The sequence below is a fragment of the Panthera uncia genome, chromosome D1, assembly GCF_023721935.1.
Source record: "Panthera uncia isolate 11264 chromosome D1, Puncia_PCG_1.0, whole genome shotgun sequence".
NCBI classification, from domain to species: Eukaryota; Metazoa; Chordata; class Mammalia; order Carnivora; family Felidae; genus Panthera; species Panthera uncia.
This window is the reverse complement of record NC_064808.1, coordinates 105029025-105042001: the sequence shown is the minus strand read 5'-3', so window position 1 is coordinate 105042001 and position 12977 is coordinate 105029025. Positions and strand designations below refer to the sequence as shown.

Below are 12977 nucleotides of genomic sequence, written 5' to 3'. Positions count from 1 at the left end.
AAACTAAGTATGGCTCTATGTTGAAAGAAAAAAGAGAGAAAGAGAGAAAGAAAAGAAAAGAAAGGAAAGGAAAAGAAAAGAAAAAGGAAGGGAGGGAGGGAGGGAGGGAGGAAGGAAGGAAGGAAGGAAGGAGAGAGAGAAGGAAAGAAAGAAAAACTGGGCTTCAATTAAATATATCCTGTGTGACTGAGGGTTGATGGAGGGAGGTGGGTGGGGGATGGGCTAGATGGGTGATGGGCACTGAGGAGGACACTTGTTGTGATGAGCACCGGGTGTTGAATATAAGGGATGAGTCACTGGATTCTACTCCTGAAACCAATACTGCACTGTATGCTAACTAACTAAAATTTAAACAAAAATGTGAAGAAAATAACTAAATGAATAAATACACCCCATGTGAAAATTTCCTCCATTTTATATTATGAAAAGTCCTATTACGCACACAACCAGTGAACAAATGCTAAAATATCTGTTTTGTTTTTCCTCACGTGTGTTTCTTCTGTTTTTGAACACCTTAGGCTGGGAATCTCTCTTCAGGCTTGCCTCCTGCAAATTGTTGGCTACAGAAACCTTATTGCAGATGTGGAAAAACTGCGCAGAGAACCGTACGATTCTGATAACCCCCAACATGAAGAAATGCTGTTGAAGGTTAGACCTCGAACACATTTCAGTCCTTCACTTAGGTCAGCTCATGTCCACCAAGCACCTGCCAAGTGCTAGACGCTGCTCAGACGGGGAGGGTACAAAGACGAGTGAGACGTGGGCACTGTGCCCGGTTGGTAAAGCCTACTTTTCTTGCTGGTTCAGATGTGGGAGGCAAAATCTTCCTGAGAAAACTCATGGGAGAAGTTAAATGTAAAGTCCTTTTTTTTTTTTTTTTTTTTTTTTTTTGGTAATCGGAGAACATCACAGGTGATTTCTCTGAGCTTTTGTATCTGGCTCACGTTTAGGCTGTTTAGCTGTATTGAAAGCCAGGAGGAGAAACAGCACTTGTCCAAGAGTGACCGGGGATTTCCATTTATGACTTTTAATAGACATCAAAGAAGATGAAGTTGGTTTCTGCTTTGGCAATAGCCCTCCTGGGAAACTACCTAAGATCTTATTGCTGATTATTTATTCATGTAACTCGGAGAGTATTAGAAGAGGAGGTTAAGGTTTATACCTGGTTTATTAAAACTGTTAGAAGAGCAATATACAGTTCTGGCTGTCCAAGTAAAAACTTAAAAATCTCGTATGATCTGACGGTGCGTTATGAAATACCAATAAAACTTGACCTCCACACTGAATCTGGAGCTTAAGAAATTAAGACCAACCTTCAGAACTATTCATCTAAAATATTTTCTCAATTCACTTCTGAAAACAGATGCTTTTTAAGATGGAGTGCTTCCTTGTCTTTGCTAGGATACAAAAAGACGCTAACGAAATTGGAAGAAAACATTGGGTTAGCTGCCTTAACTTTATTGAAACGTGTCACTAGGAGCTGTAATTTTAAGAATGCATATCCTGCCGTGTTTCTGTGTATGTAAATGCGTAAGCAGATGACTCACTGGTCTCTGCTAATTTGTGCTGTAGCTGATGTGAATCCCTAAGGCTAAAAGAAGCTTCATTCTTTGCAGTAGTTTTCTTCTTCCATTTCTGCTGTGCTTAAATTTACCTAACCTACTGGGCTAAATAAACTTCATTTCCTTTTATTGCCTTTTCCATTCCATGTTCCGATCGAAGTAGTCAAGTTCAATTAAAACGACTTCAAGGTGAGAAACAAGAGGGGAATGAAAGAGAAACAAGATGGTGGAATTAAGAGTGGCCACAAGCAGCTGAAGGTTTCCTTAGAGTGCCGTGATGCCTTCAGATTCAGACATTTGGGTGCCTGCGGTGCTCTGTGTTAGCTGATCCGTTGTGTGTGTGCCTGCTGTACTGTCTTAGCTGATCCGCACCGTGTGTGTGTGCTGGCACATAGCAGCTTTTCAACAAATACAGGTGAATGCATGAATCACTGTGGTTCACTGGATACTAAAAGTCAAGAACTTTTATGACATACCTTTCATCTCTGGTCATTTGATTCTGTCTGTGTTATTTTTTATTGTCACAGCTGTAAGAGGTAAGGTGATGGTTTGTAACTTTGCAGCTGAGCAGACTACAAGCATTTCAGTCCAGACTCTGATCCACACAGCCAGTAAGTTATAAAACAAGGACTGTCCGCTATTGTGCCAGGCACTTTGAGGAAAGGCATCTTTTTTACGCTTAAGTGGCTTGCAAGCGAACTTGGGACATACTATGCATCTACAAAAAATCACTAAACCCTATCCAGACAGATCCCTCAAAATATCTCTTAAATGTTTTCCATGCCCACCAGCTTATTCTAGCATCATCTCCAGCTTGGGTTGTTATAATAGCCTTTTAATTCTGCCACTAAGTGTTAGCTTCCTCCCTTCCGTCTTCTAAAATACTGCCGGAGGGATTGTCTAGTCATGTTATTCGCTAGGTTAAAAACTTCAGCTTCCCTGTGTCTGCCACAACAAAGCCCATGCTTCTTAACGTGGCATTCTGGACCCTTTCCAGTCTATTTCTCCAAGCTGTATCTCCTGTATCCACCACACTCAGTCATTCAGCTGACCCAGAACAGGCCATGCCATCCCATACACCCAGGCATTTGCTCATACGGTTCCCTCTATGACCTATTCTCACCACAAAAGCCAGCTCTTTTTAGAAATCCTTATCCGTTCAATTTTGAAATCTTCTCCAGTCTCCCCAGGAACACCTCGGAGTGCGATCTTTATTCTCTTCTTCGGTTTATTCCATTCCAAGTATGATAATAAAAACAGTAATCATAAAACATTCAGTGAATGTTTAGCACATGTTAACCTTTACAGTAAATGTTTTACAACATCATTTCATTTAATGGTCACAATAACCTTGTGGTGAGATACTGCCATTATCCGCATTTTCAGATGAGGAAAATGAGGCTGGGCAGTTAAGTACTGCACAAGCTCACGTGGTAAGGAAGGGCTCCACGCTGCCTCTCAACGGAGAGCCCGTGTCTTGTTCCCATTTGTATTTCCAGAGGCTGGCCCATGGTTTGTGTTTAACTCCCTGATATTGGCGTCTTTATCTTTAAAATGGACAATAATACCCTTGTTACCTACTCCATAAAACTTTTAGGGCAAGAGTCAGCAAACTAAAGCCTGTGGGCCAAATGTGGCTGCCACCCTTCTTTGTAAATAAAGTTTTGTTGGAACATGTCCACTCATTGTCTGTAGCTGCTTCTGCACGACAATGGCAAAGTGAAGTAATTGGAGGGTGACCATATGGCCACCAAAGCCTAAAATATTTAATATCTGGCCCTTTACAGACAAAGTTTGCCAACCTCTGATTTAGAAGCTCTGGTAATAGATTAGCCATATTGTTTAAGTGCTCTGACTTATAAACGTGGGAGACCATCATCAGTGCTTATACTCAGAGTCTTAAAGTATAAAAAAAATCTGGATTTTAGGATCATTTAAACATTGGCTGAGACGAAAATGAAAAACATCACCTTATGTTCACACAGCACTGTCCATATGAGCTATTCAAATGGACATTTCTATTAAACATTTGCTAAACCACATAAATAATAAAGGGAAAATTTTATGTGGATTCATGTACCTAATAGAAAAAAATATAGCCTAGAATTGAAAGATCCTCTCTTGTTGGGAAGAGATAATCCCATGGTGGCCTTGGTGAGAAGCGGCTTCTCCTCGAATGAATGGGTGGACAGACAAACGGCCTTGTCCTTGCTCTTCTTTTTTTTAAGTGTCTAGATATTTTGAGAGAGAGAGAGAATCCAAGCTGTCAGTGCAGAGCCCAATGCAGGGCTCGACCTCATGAACCGTGAGATCATGACCTGAGCTGAAATCAAGAGTTGTATGCTTAACAAACTGAGCCACAAGCACCCCTGCCTTGCTGTTCTGCAGCAGACCTAAGACAAGGAGAAAGTGCTGAAACAAGCTTGTGTCAAAGGCTCAGTGCAAAGAGAACAGAGTTAAGCAGCGCCAGGGCCGTGACAGAGGACGGTGTGACTCAGAGTGCAGCTTCCACACCCAACTTGTCATCTGGCACAGGAATCACCCTCTCTGTCTCTGGTCTCCTGCCCTGGCAAGTGGCTTTGTAGTAACTGCACTCCCAACAGCACAGTTTAGATGGCTGAGTTCCTCAGGGCACCCCTCGTCAGAGGCCCACTGCCTTCATTCGGATGTCTGGTCAGCTCCCGACACGCCAGAAATGACCTCATCCTTCAGGGCCAGCCTGCCTCCTACCCTTACTTTTTCAGAGAATAGCCTGTCTATCAGAAGAGAACCCAGTAGCTCAAGTATTCTCACAGGAAATATACCCATGGTAGCACTTTATATAAGTACTTTAGCATAATCGACTTTTCATTTTCTGAGAAAGTGACCCTTATTAAAGCAGATAGGATTAAGAACATAATTAAGAACACTTTTTAGCCATTAGTCCAATCTGTCACGATACATAAAATTATTAAAGTGGAATTTCTTTTTTAAGCATTTTATTATTCAAACTTCTTACTCCCCTAAACTAAGTATTGCCCCCAGCGAATGAGGTTTATCACCTTCCTATAGAAATGAAATGTTTGCTTTTGCCATTTCACTCTACTCACTCAGTGAACCCAGAGATTTTTAAACTGTGTAGGGCCCTGAGATTACTTCCAATTATTAGTCAAATGAATGTGATGAGCTTTACAAACTGTTCCCCTTTGTTCTTGCTTTTTTCATTGTGATAGCACTCAAATCAGTTCCTAGAGGAAAAAGAGACCTTTTCTCTCATTTTTTAGGACTCTTGTTGAACTCAAACATTTTCTGTCTTGATGAATGCAGAGCACTGGCAAATTCTCATCTGGGTGTTATAAGACGATTTCTTATGCTCATGTTTGCTACTTTGCTTTCAAGGCTGATAGATACACTTTCTTTCCTCTGAAACTTTTCTCTCACCCTTTATTTATTTTTCATATGTTTATTTATTGGCGGGGCGGGGGGCAGAGAGTGAGGGAAAGAGAGAAAATCCCAAGCAGCCCCCAGGCTCAGCACCAAGCCCAACATGGGGCTGGATCTCACAAACCTTGAGATCATGACCTGAGCCAAAATCAAGAGTCAGACACTTAACCCACTGAGCCGCCCAGGAGCCCCTCTCATAGTTCAGCCTGCATCCATCTGTTGTGCTACTAACATAATGTATCCCTTGAATTGTATCTTTTTTGGTTAGTGTTTCCTTTCATTGAATATTATGTTCTATCCTGTGTCAGATACGTGACATTTTACTATAAAGGAAGCTGCTTGTGTATTACTGTTCTCTATAGGATTTAAAATCCACGTAACAGAAAAAACTATTTCGAAGTTGAATTATGGAGGTGCCTGGGTGGCTCAGTCAGTTGAGTGTCCGACTTCAGCTCAGATCATGTCAGATCAGCTGTCATCCTGTCAGTGCAGAGCCCAATTTGGATCCTCTGTCACCCTCTTTCCATGCCCCTCCCCTTCTCGTGCTCTCTCAAAAAATAAAAAACATTTTTAAAAAGTTATGTCTGAAATACTAATATGAAAATTTTACATTTGTATTTGTCCCTGTCATAATAAAGATAAAATATAAAGTATTATTAATAGTCTAAAAAGTAAATTTGCTTATACGCCCATCTCTATGTATTTGAACTAATAGTGTGAGCATTATATATTTATATGGCTGTAGGTCTCTTTCTCAAGTAATAGTATGTGCTAAATCTATCTTTCTATAGAAAACCTAGAGGGGCGCCTGGGTGGCTCAGTCGGTTAAGCGTCCGACTTCAGCTCAGGTCACGATCTCGCGGTCCGTGAGTTCGAGCCCCGCGTCGGGCTCTGGGCTGATGGCTCAGAGCCTGGAGCCTGCTTCCGATTCTGTGTCTCCCTCTCTCTCTGCCCCTCCCCCATTCATGCTGTCTCTCTCTGTCTCAAAAATAAACAAACATTAAAAAAAAAACCTAGAAAAATAGAACCAGTTTAAGAAGAGCATAACGTTTAAAGTTTGTATTTGTCAATTAATATATAACTGGAATCAAAATTCCCCTTGGTAACTCTGAAAAATGGTCATATATTTTGAGGTTTGTTCACGAACATGACTGATCTTCCTTCATCCAGTAGATGACACTTAGTTTACTGTCCCCTCTGTTATAGGTGAGAAATGAAACTCAAGTCAGCCCACTTTTCTTTTTGTTAATAATGCTACAAAAAATTTTGCTATAGAGTTAGATAGCAATTTTCTGATAATTTAAATAATACATGGCCTCAAATTTTTCCCTTTTTGCCCTTTACCTTCATTCTCTTAAATATTTTTGAGGACCTTTTGTGGGAGATTATATAGTTCTATTTTTTATTAGAAATTACATCAGAGGGGTGTCTGGGTCGCTCAGTCGGTTAAGTGTCTGACTTCAGCTCAGGTCATGATCTCGAAGTTCGTGAGTTTGAGCCCCACGTCGGGCTCTGTGCCGACAGCTCGGAGCCTGGAGCCTCCTTCGGGTTCTGTGTCTCCCTCTCTCTCTGCCCCTCCCCCACTCATGCTTTCTCTGAAAAATGAATAAACTTTAAAACAAATTTAAATCAGAAAGATGGAAAATGCTAAAATATAGACGGACACATTCCATAACTACCAGGGTAATGACATCATCACATGTCATGTAGCCTCTGGAAAATTCTACTATATACTCATAAGAGAGGGAAAAGGCAAATAACCTCTTGGTTTTATTATGACATGGTCTTTACTTCCCAGACGCCTTCAGAAGGTCTTGGAGTCCCTCCCAGGGGCCTTCAGACCACTGTGAGAACTCCTGCCACAGATAACTGAAATACGGTGAAACCTTTATACCATATTTGCATACATTCAGCTTTGTAAAGTTCCTTCTTCAGATACCGAGTACAAAATCTGAGCCAATGGGAAAGAGGATGTGTGTTTGTATCAACAGGCTAATTTTCTGTCTTGTCTTCCAGTTATGGAAATTCTTGAAGCCTAATACTCCACTGGAATCTCGGATTTCTAAGCAATGGTGTGAAATTGGCTTCCAAGGTGATGATCCTAAAACAGATTTTCGAGGAATGGGACTTCTGGGCCTATACAATTTGCAGTAAGTAAATGGAGAAGGGTCAAGTATTAAAAAGTGATGTTGGGGCACCTGGGTGGTTCAGTCGGTTGAGCGTCCGACTTTGGCTCAGGTCATGATCTCGCAGCCTGTGAGTTCGAGCCCCGCGTCGGACTCTGTGCCGACAGCTCAGAGCCTGGAGCCTGTTTCGGATACTGTGTCTCCCTCTCACTCTCTGCCCCTCCCCCACTCATGCCCTGTCTCTCTCTCTCTCTCTCTCTCTCTCTCTCTCTCAAAAATAAACAAACATTAAAAAAAAAATTTTTAAAGTGATGTTGTGGTCACATGCAAATGATAAAGTTATTTGTTTCAAAAGCCACCACACAGAAAACTCCAAGAAAACACTGACGTCCTCAGACAACTCAGGTTCCTAAACGTCGAAGAGGTGCTTCCATCTTCCTTTTCTTTGGCAGACTTTATTGTGTTTTATAAGTGGATCTCAAATGTTTTTATTTTTAATTTTATTTTATGAAAAGTTGAAGTATGTACAAAACCACACGGAAGACTCGAGAACCCCTTACACTGCCCACGTGCAGTACTAATCAGGGTCTGAAATACCCACAACGCTCATTCTTTTGGCAGAAGCACATTAATGAAAATCCTGTACCGTCTGTCACTTCACCCTCATATTTCAATATGCAGCTCTAAAAAAACCCGTATTAACCTTATATTAACAAGGACTCCTTGGTGTCATCTGTACCCAGTCCATATTTCCCAGCTCTCTCAAAAAAGCCAAAAATGTCTTTTTATGGCTGTTTTCTCCTAATCTGGTTCCATACGAGATCCATACACATCGCACTTAGTTATTATGTGTCTCCTCCCCATGTGCCTGTTCCTTTTGCCCCTCCCCAGGGTCACTAACTTGTGCAAGATTCCAGGTCAGCTATCCTCTAAAATGTCCCATGGTCTGGATTTTCTGTTTGCACCGGTACCCGTGGCCTGTATTTCCTGGAAACTGGAGGTATCTGGAAAGGCCTGTGCTGAGTTGGATCAGAGGAATCACAGCCTGATGTCTCCATTGTAAAGTCCCCCCCATCAGCCCTTTATCTGAGCATCTCATCTTTCACTGATAGTCACTGGACCAGTTAATTAACTGTGTAAAAAGTGCTTTTCCAATCCTGTGATTCTTCCCACAGTTGTTGGCTGGAATTCTGTAAAGACTCAGTTTCCTTCATCAACTATGGTTATTTAGTTTCTCTAAAAGAGAGGCAAGACAGATGCTCAATTTTTCTATTTAATTGACAATGTTCAGAGTGAGGAAGGAGTTGGTGCCCTAATTCCCTTGTTAGTGATCAAAAAAAATTTTTTTTTGCTTTGGTTTTTAAGTATCATTTTTAATTCCTGGTTCTTATATGTTTATTATAATTCAAATAATAGTGCTCATCATTTTTTCATGTTTAAATTAAGTCATATGTAGTCATTATTTTTCAAGCCAAAGGGAGTCCTTTTAAGTTGGCTCTTTGTCCTTTGCTACCATCCTGTTAGTGAGGATAGTAATGTATTTTTAAAAGAAACTAAGCCTGAGGTGCCTGGGTGGCTCAGCTGGTTAAGTGTCTGACTTCAGCTCAGGTCATGGTCTCATGGTTCATAAGTTTGAGCCCCGCGTCAGGCTCTGTGCTGACAGCTCAGAGCCTGGAGCCTGCTTCGGATTCTGGGTCTCCCTCTCTCTCTGCCCCTCCCCCACTCACACTCTGTCTCTCTGTCTCTCAAAAATAAATAACCATTAAAAATTTTTTAAATAAATAAATAAATAAATAAAATTAAACACCTCTGTATGATAAGCCACCATAAGCAAAGTGAAAAGATGAGCCAAGGCCGACACTCACATAAGTGACAGAGGATCCCGATCTGTATGGTTACTTAGTTGTTTGAAGACATCTTTAGATATGCTGGACCAAAAAACAGGAAACGTAGATGGCCGACAAAAGTATGAAAAAAGGCTCAATTTCATTAATAATGAAACTATGTATCAAAACTGCTGACTGTGGTTTGAACTTTTCTGAGAGAAAATTCAAGAGCTTGTTTCAGGCTTCCGATTTATATGGGAAATACGTACACATGAAATTAAACAACATACGCTAGCATTTTATTTTGTTACTGCCATTATTAAGTACTTTCTGTGATGCGTTTTAGAAGGTATGTCACTTTGTGTATTTTTAGGAAATTTCATTGCCCTTTGCCCCCAGGGCAGAATTTTGCTTTTAGCACCATGAGATATTGTCCATCCATCCAGAATTCAAATACCCCGTGACTATCCTCCAAGAAGAATGCACTTGAAACACATGGTCTCTCACCTCTATTCTCTTCCTCTCTCGGCCCCTTGGCTGTCGCAGCCTCTGCGCGTGTCCCTTCCTTCAGGCCACTGAGGAGCTTCATTCCGCCCCCCTTGTCCATAACCCTTCTTACTACAAATATCCTTTGTTCCCTGGGGAAAGGCAATGAGCGTAACTCAAATTTCAAACCTACCAGATACATTTCTAAATCTAAGTGGGTTTTACAACTACCCTACTCTACTGTCATTATATTTGGGAAATTCTGTTATGAAAAGCTGTCTCTCCTCTGGAAGAGCTGAAGCAAGTGGTAAACTCGGAGTGCAGAACGTCCCAACGCTGCATGAAAATGAGTGCATCAGGCAGGAACAGAGCTGTGGTTTTCTTTCCCTCCAACTGCAGGTATTTTGCGGAAAGGGACGCCACGGCAGCCCAGCAGGTCCTCTCGGACTCCCTTCATCCAAAATGCAGGTAATTGCTGAAAATCAAAGCTGGACGAGGCTTACAGATTAGGCAGAAGGAACTTCTCCTTCACGGATAGGTCGGTGAGATTCTCAGGAGCGTCACCCCACCGGAAGTGAGGCTTCAAGCTCTTTCAAATGAGCCCTCTGGACAAATACTGAATAGGAGGGTTAAACCTGCAGGTACTCAATCCCTCCTGGGATTCAGGAGGGAAAGTGGCACCGTGCGAGTGAGATAAGTATTTAAAGGACTGATAACAGTGCTGGTGCCCAGAGGATTAAAGAGGCGGGCGTGGAAGAAGGAGAGAGAGGAGTCTGGAAGCAGTATTTCAGAGACCAGGGAGCCTGATGGGGGAACAGAGGGGAGAGTGGGAGTCATGAAGTCAGGGGCCCAGTGAGAAAGTCTAGAAGGCTGAGGCTTTTTTAGTTTTCTTGGTAAAAATCTAGAGTCTAAATATTTTACATTTTCATTTACCTTCCTAAACTTTTTTTCTTTAACTGATTACATGAAGGGATATCACTAAAGAGGAAACAAGGTATTTTTTGTTTGCTTTTGTGTTTTGTTGCTTTTATTTCATTTTAGAATAAGTATTAGTAAGAATTTTAAAAGCAGTACAAATTCATGAAAAATTTTTCAAAAAAAAAAACATTGCCCAACTTTTTATCTAATATACTTCATTATATGTGGGTTGAAGGAAAACCACGGTAGACAAACCCAACAGAAAATTTCAAACAGCCCTCTATAGCCATGGCTCTATCTGGTTGGAGAAGCATGTCAAACACTCTGCCTCAGGGCTGAACACATCTCCACACGTGTTCCACCTCATATCCTCCCCAGAGAGGGACATTTTACTTGGGAGTTTTGTTGCATAGAGCAATTCTGCTCTTCTAGTAATCTGTTTCTAATTTCGTTATTAAATATTTAAGTCTTATGAATAGTAGTTATTATATACACTTACTGTGTGTAAGCAGTTCTGAAATTTTACAGCCATGTGTTTGTATCACTTCTTTCTCCTCAGCATGCCAACTTGCTTGTTGGTGTTCATATTTAATAAATAAATGCAAAATTTTATCAGACCATTCTCAAAAATTCAAAAACAGGTTGACTTTGCCCCCACCACCTTACTATTATACTTATTCTAGCTTCATTTGCCTCAGGTTCATTAAATAAACTATACTTTCTGATTTATATTTACAATCTTTTTATAAATTACATTTTCATTTTTTTTACCTTTTACTTACTTTGAGAAAAACAGTAAAATCACTTAGCTCTTTCCTGATACATCACAGGGTTAAAATCAAGCTGTTTTAATTTTTTAACTATATTTTCTGAATTGCATATTTCTGTAATGTATAGACCCTGAACTCCATCTAATTAAAATTGTCTGGGGAGTCTGCATATAGACTCAGGTATTCCCCAAAGACCATCAGCAAAAAACACATGAATGCTCCATGGTCTTTGGGAAGTGACAAGAAGCTTAAAATATTTTTGGATTAATCATTAAAAGGTGATGAATTTTATCTGTGAGACATTCTCAAAGAAAGACTGTATATAGTTTTATCTCTCGTGTCAGCCAGCAGAGAGGATGTATTTGAGAGTTTGTGTGAATACTCTTATTTAAGAAGAGATGTGTGTGTGTGTGTGTGTGTGTGTATACATGTACATAAAGCTATTGTGCTTTTGTCCCTTAAGCTATCATAAAATTGAGGAGATGATGTTCAAATATTAATCACTTCAAATTGGTGGTAAATGTCAGTAAACACAAAACAGAGTGTTTGGGAAATGCTACTATCCTTCATCAGTGTCAAAAATAGGTATATAATGATGACTTGTGATAGCAATGTAGGTTGTGTGAGGCCCTGAATATATTAGGCATTCAGCAGCAATATCTATTAAGGAAAGCTCTCTCCCGTCTATCCTTCAGCAAGCATTACACATCGTTATCGTTGCCTTGTAAACCTCCATCTATTGAGTCCCACAGTAGCTTGAGGGATATAAGTAGATTCAAGTTTACAAGGAGAATTTTGACTGATTATTTGTTGTTGTGTGTTTCTTGAAGAAAGGGATTCATTCCGTTTGGGCCAGGGTATCCTCAGTAATCACATAAGTGGAGGGCATTTGGCCTTTCTTGTATTTCCAATGCAGAGAGAGATTTCATTTAACACAGAGACACTGTGCATAAAGCTTCGTTAAGAGAAAACAGGTGCTTATAACTTTGTCTATATAGAGTCTCTTAAATTTCACACCTAATTCATTTTAGTTGGATGTGAGTCTTTGAAGTAAAAATCTCCTCACGCCTTTTTAGCTGGTTGGTTGATTGGTTAGTACGCGGTTACACTTTAAAAAGAGGTGGCATATTTTAACATGAATTAAAGGCAGTTTCTCTGAATTGCAGCCAGTCATTTACAGAGTAGAAAGTCCATAGAGTTAAATGTCAACTTTGTATCATGTTTTTGTGGTCTTCTGCTGTGTGTCTTACACGTGTGTCTTTTAGTGTAGTGTTTGCAGTGTATTCTAGAGAACCCTGCTTAGATAGAAGCTAAATGTTCCTAACTCTAGTTTTAAAATGTTATTTAGTTCAAATGCTAACCACATTTTCTAGTGTGAAATGAGGGTTACGTTAGCCACAAAGAAAGTGGGACGTGGATCCCGCTTACAAAACCGTGGCGGCATGGAGTGGGGGAGAATAGGGAGGACTGCCAAGTCCACAAGCTAAGGGAAGGCAAGGCAGGATTTTCGGAATGCATCTGAGAGGGCCCTCTCTACAGTCTTAGTCAGAAGCCCAGATTATAACACGGATTACAGTGGAACTGCTACAGGTTAGCTGCCTTAGTTTAGCCAGAGGCCTTGCCATAGCACTTGTCAGAGTTTGTAAAGCCTACATATCCTTCCCTCCCCCTCCCTGCCTTCCTTTCCTTCACTAGCTCACTACTTCTTTAATCAATAAACATTTATTTGGCATCTACTGTGAGCCAGACATCACAAATAAGACTGACTAGGATAAATGCCATGAAATAAAACCAAAGGAGATGCAGTGGGGAATCGTGAGAGAGCAAGGGAGCATCAGAAGACACACATCCCAGGCAAAGGTTCAT

At 40.7% G+C, this 12977-nt stretch overlaps 1 protein-coding gene across 1 annotated transcript in view; it reads left to right on the top strand.

Moving 5' to 3' along the window:
• Positions 1–12977, top strand: part of ELMOD1 (ELMO domain containing 1) — a 39387-nt gene that overhangs the window by 15644 nt on the left and 10766 nt on the right. Inside the window, exons 5-8 of the mRNA XM_049614132.1 lie at positions 519–648; positions 7002–7135; positions 9823–9891; positions 10394–10417. Of these exons, the coding sequence (XP_049470089.1) occupies positions 519–648; positions 7002–7135; positions 9823–9891; positions 10394–10417 (357 nt within the window). The remainder of the gene's footprint in view (positions 1–518; positions 649–7001; positions 7136–9822; positions 9892–10393; positions 10418–12977) is intronic.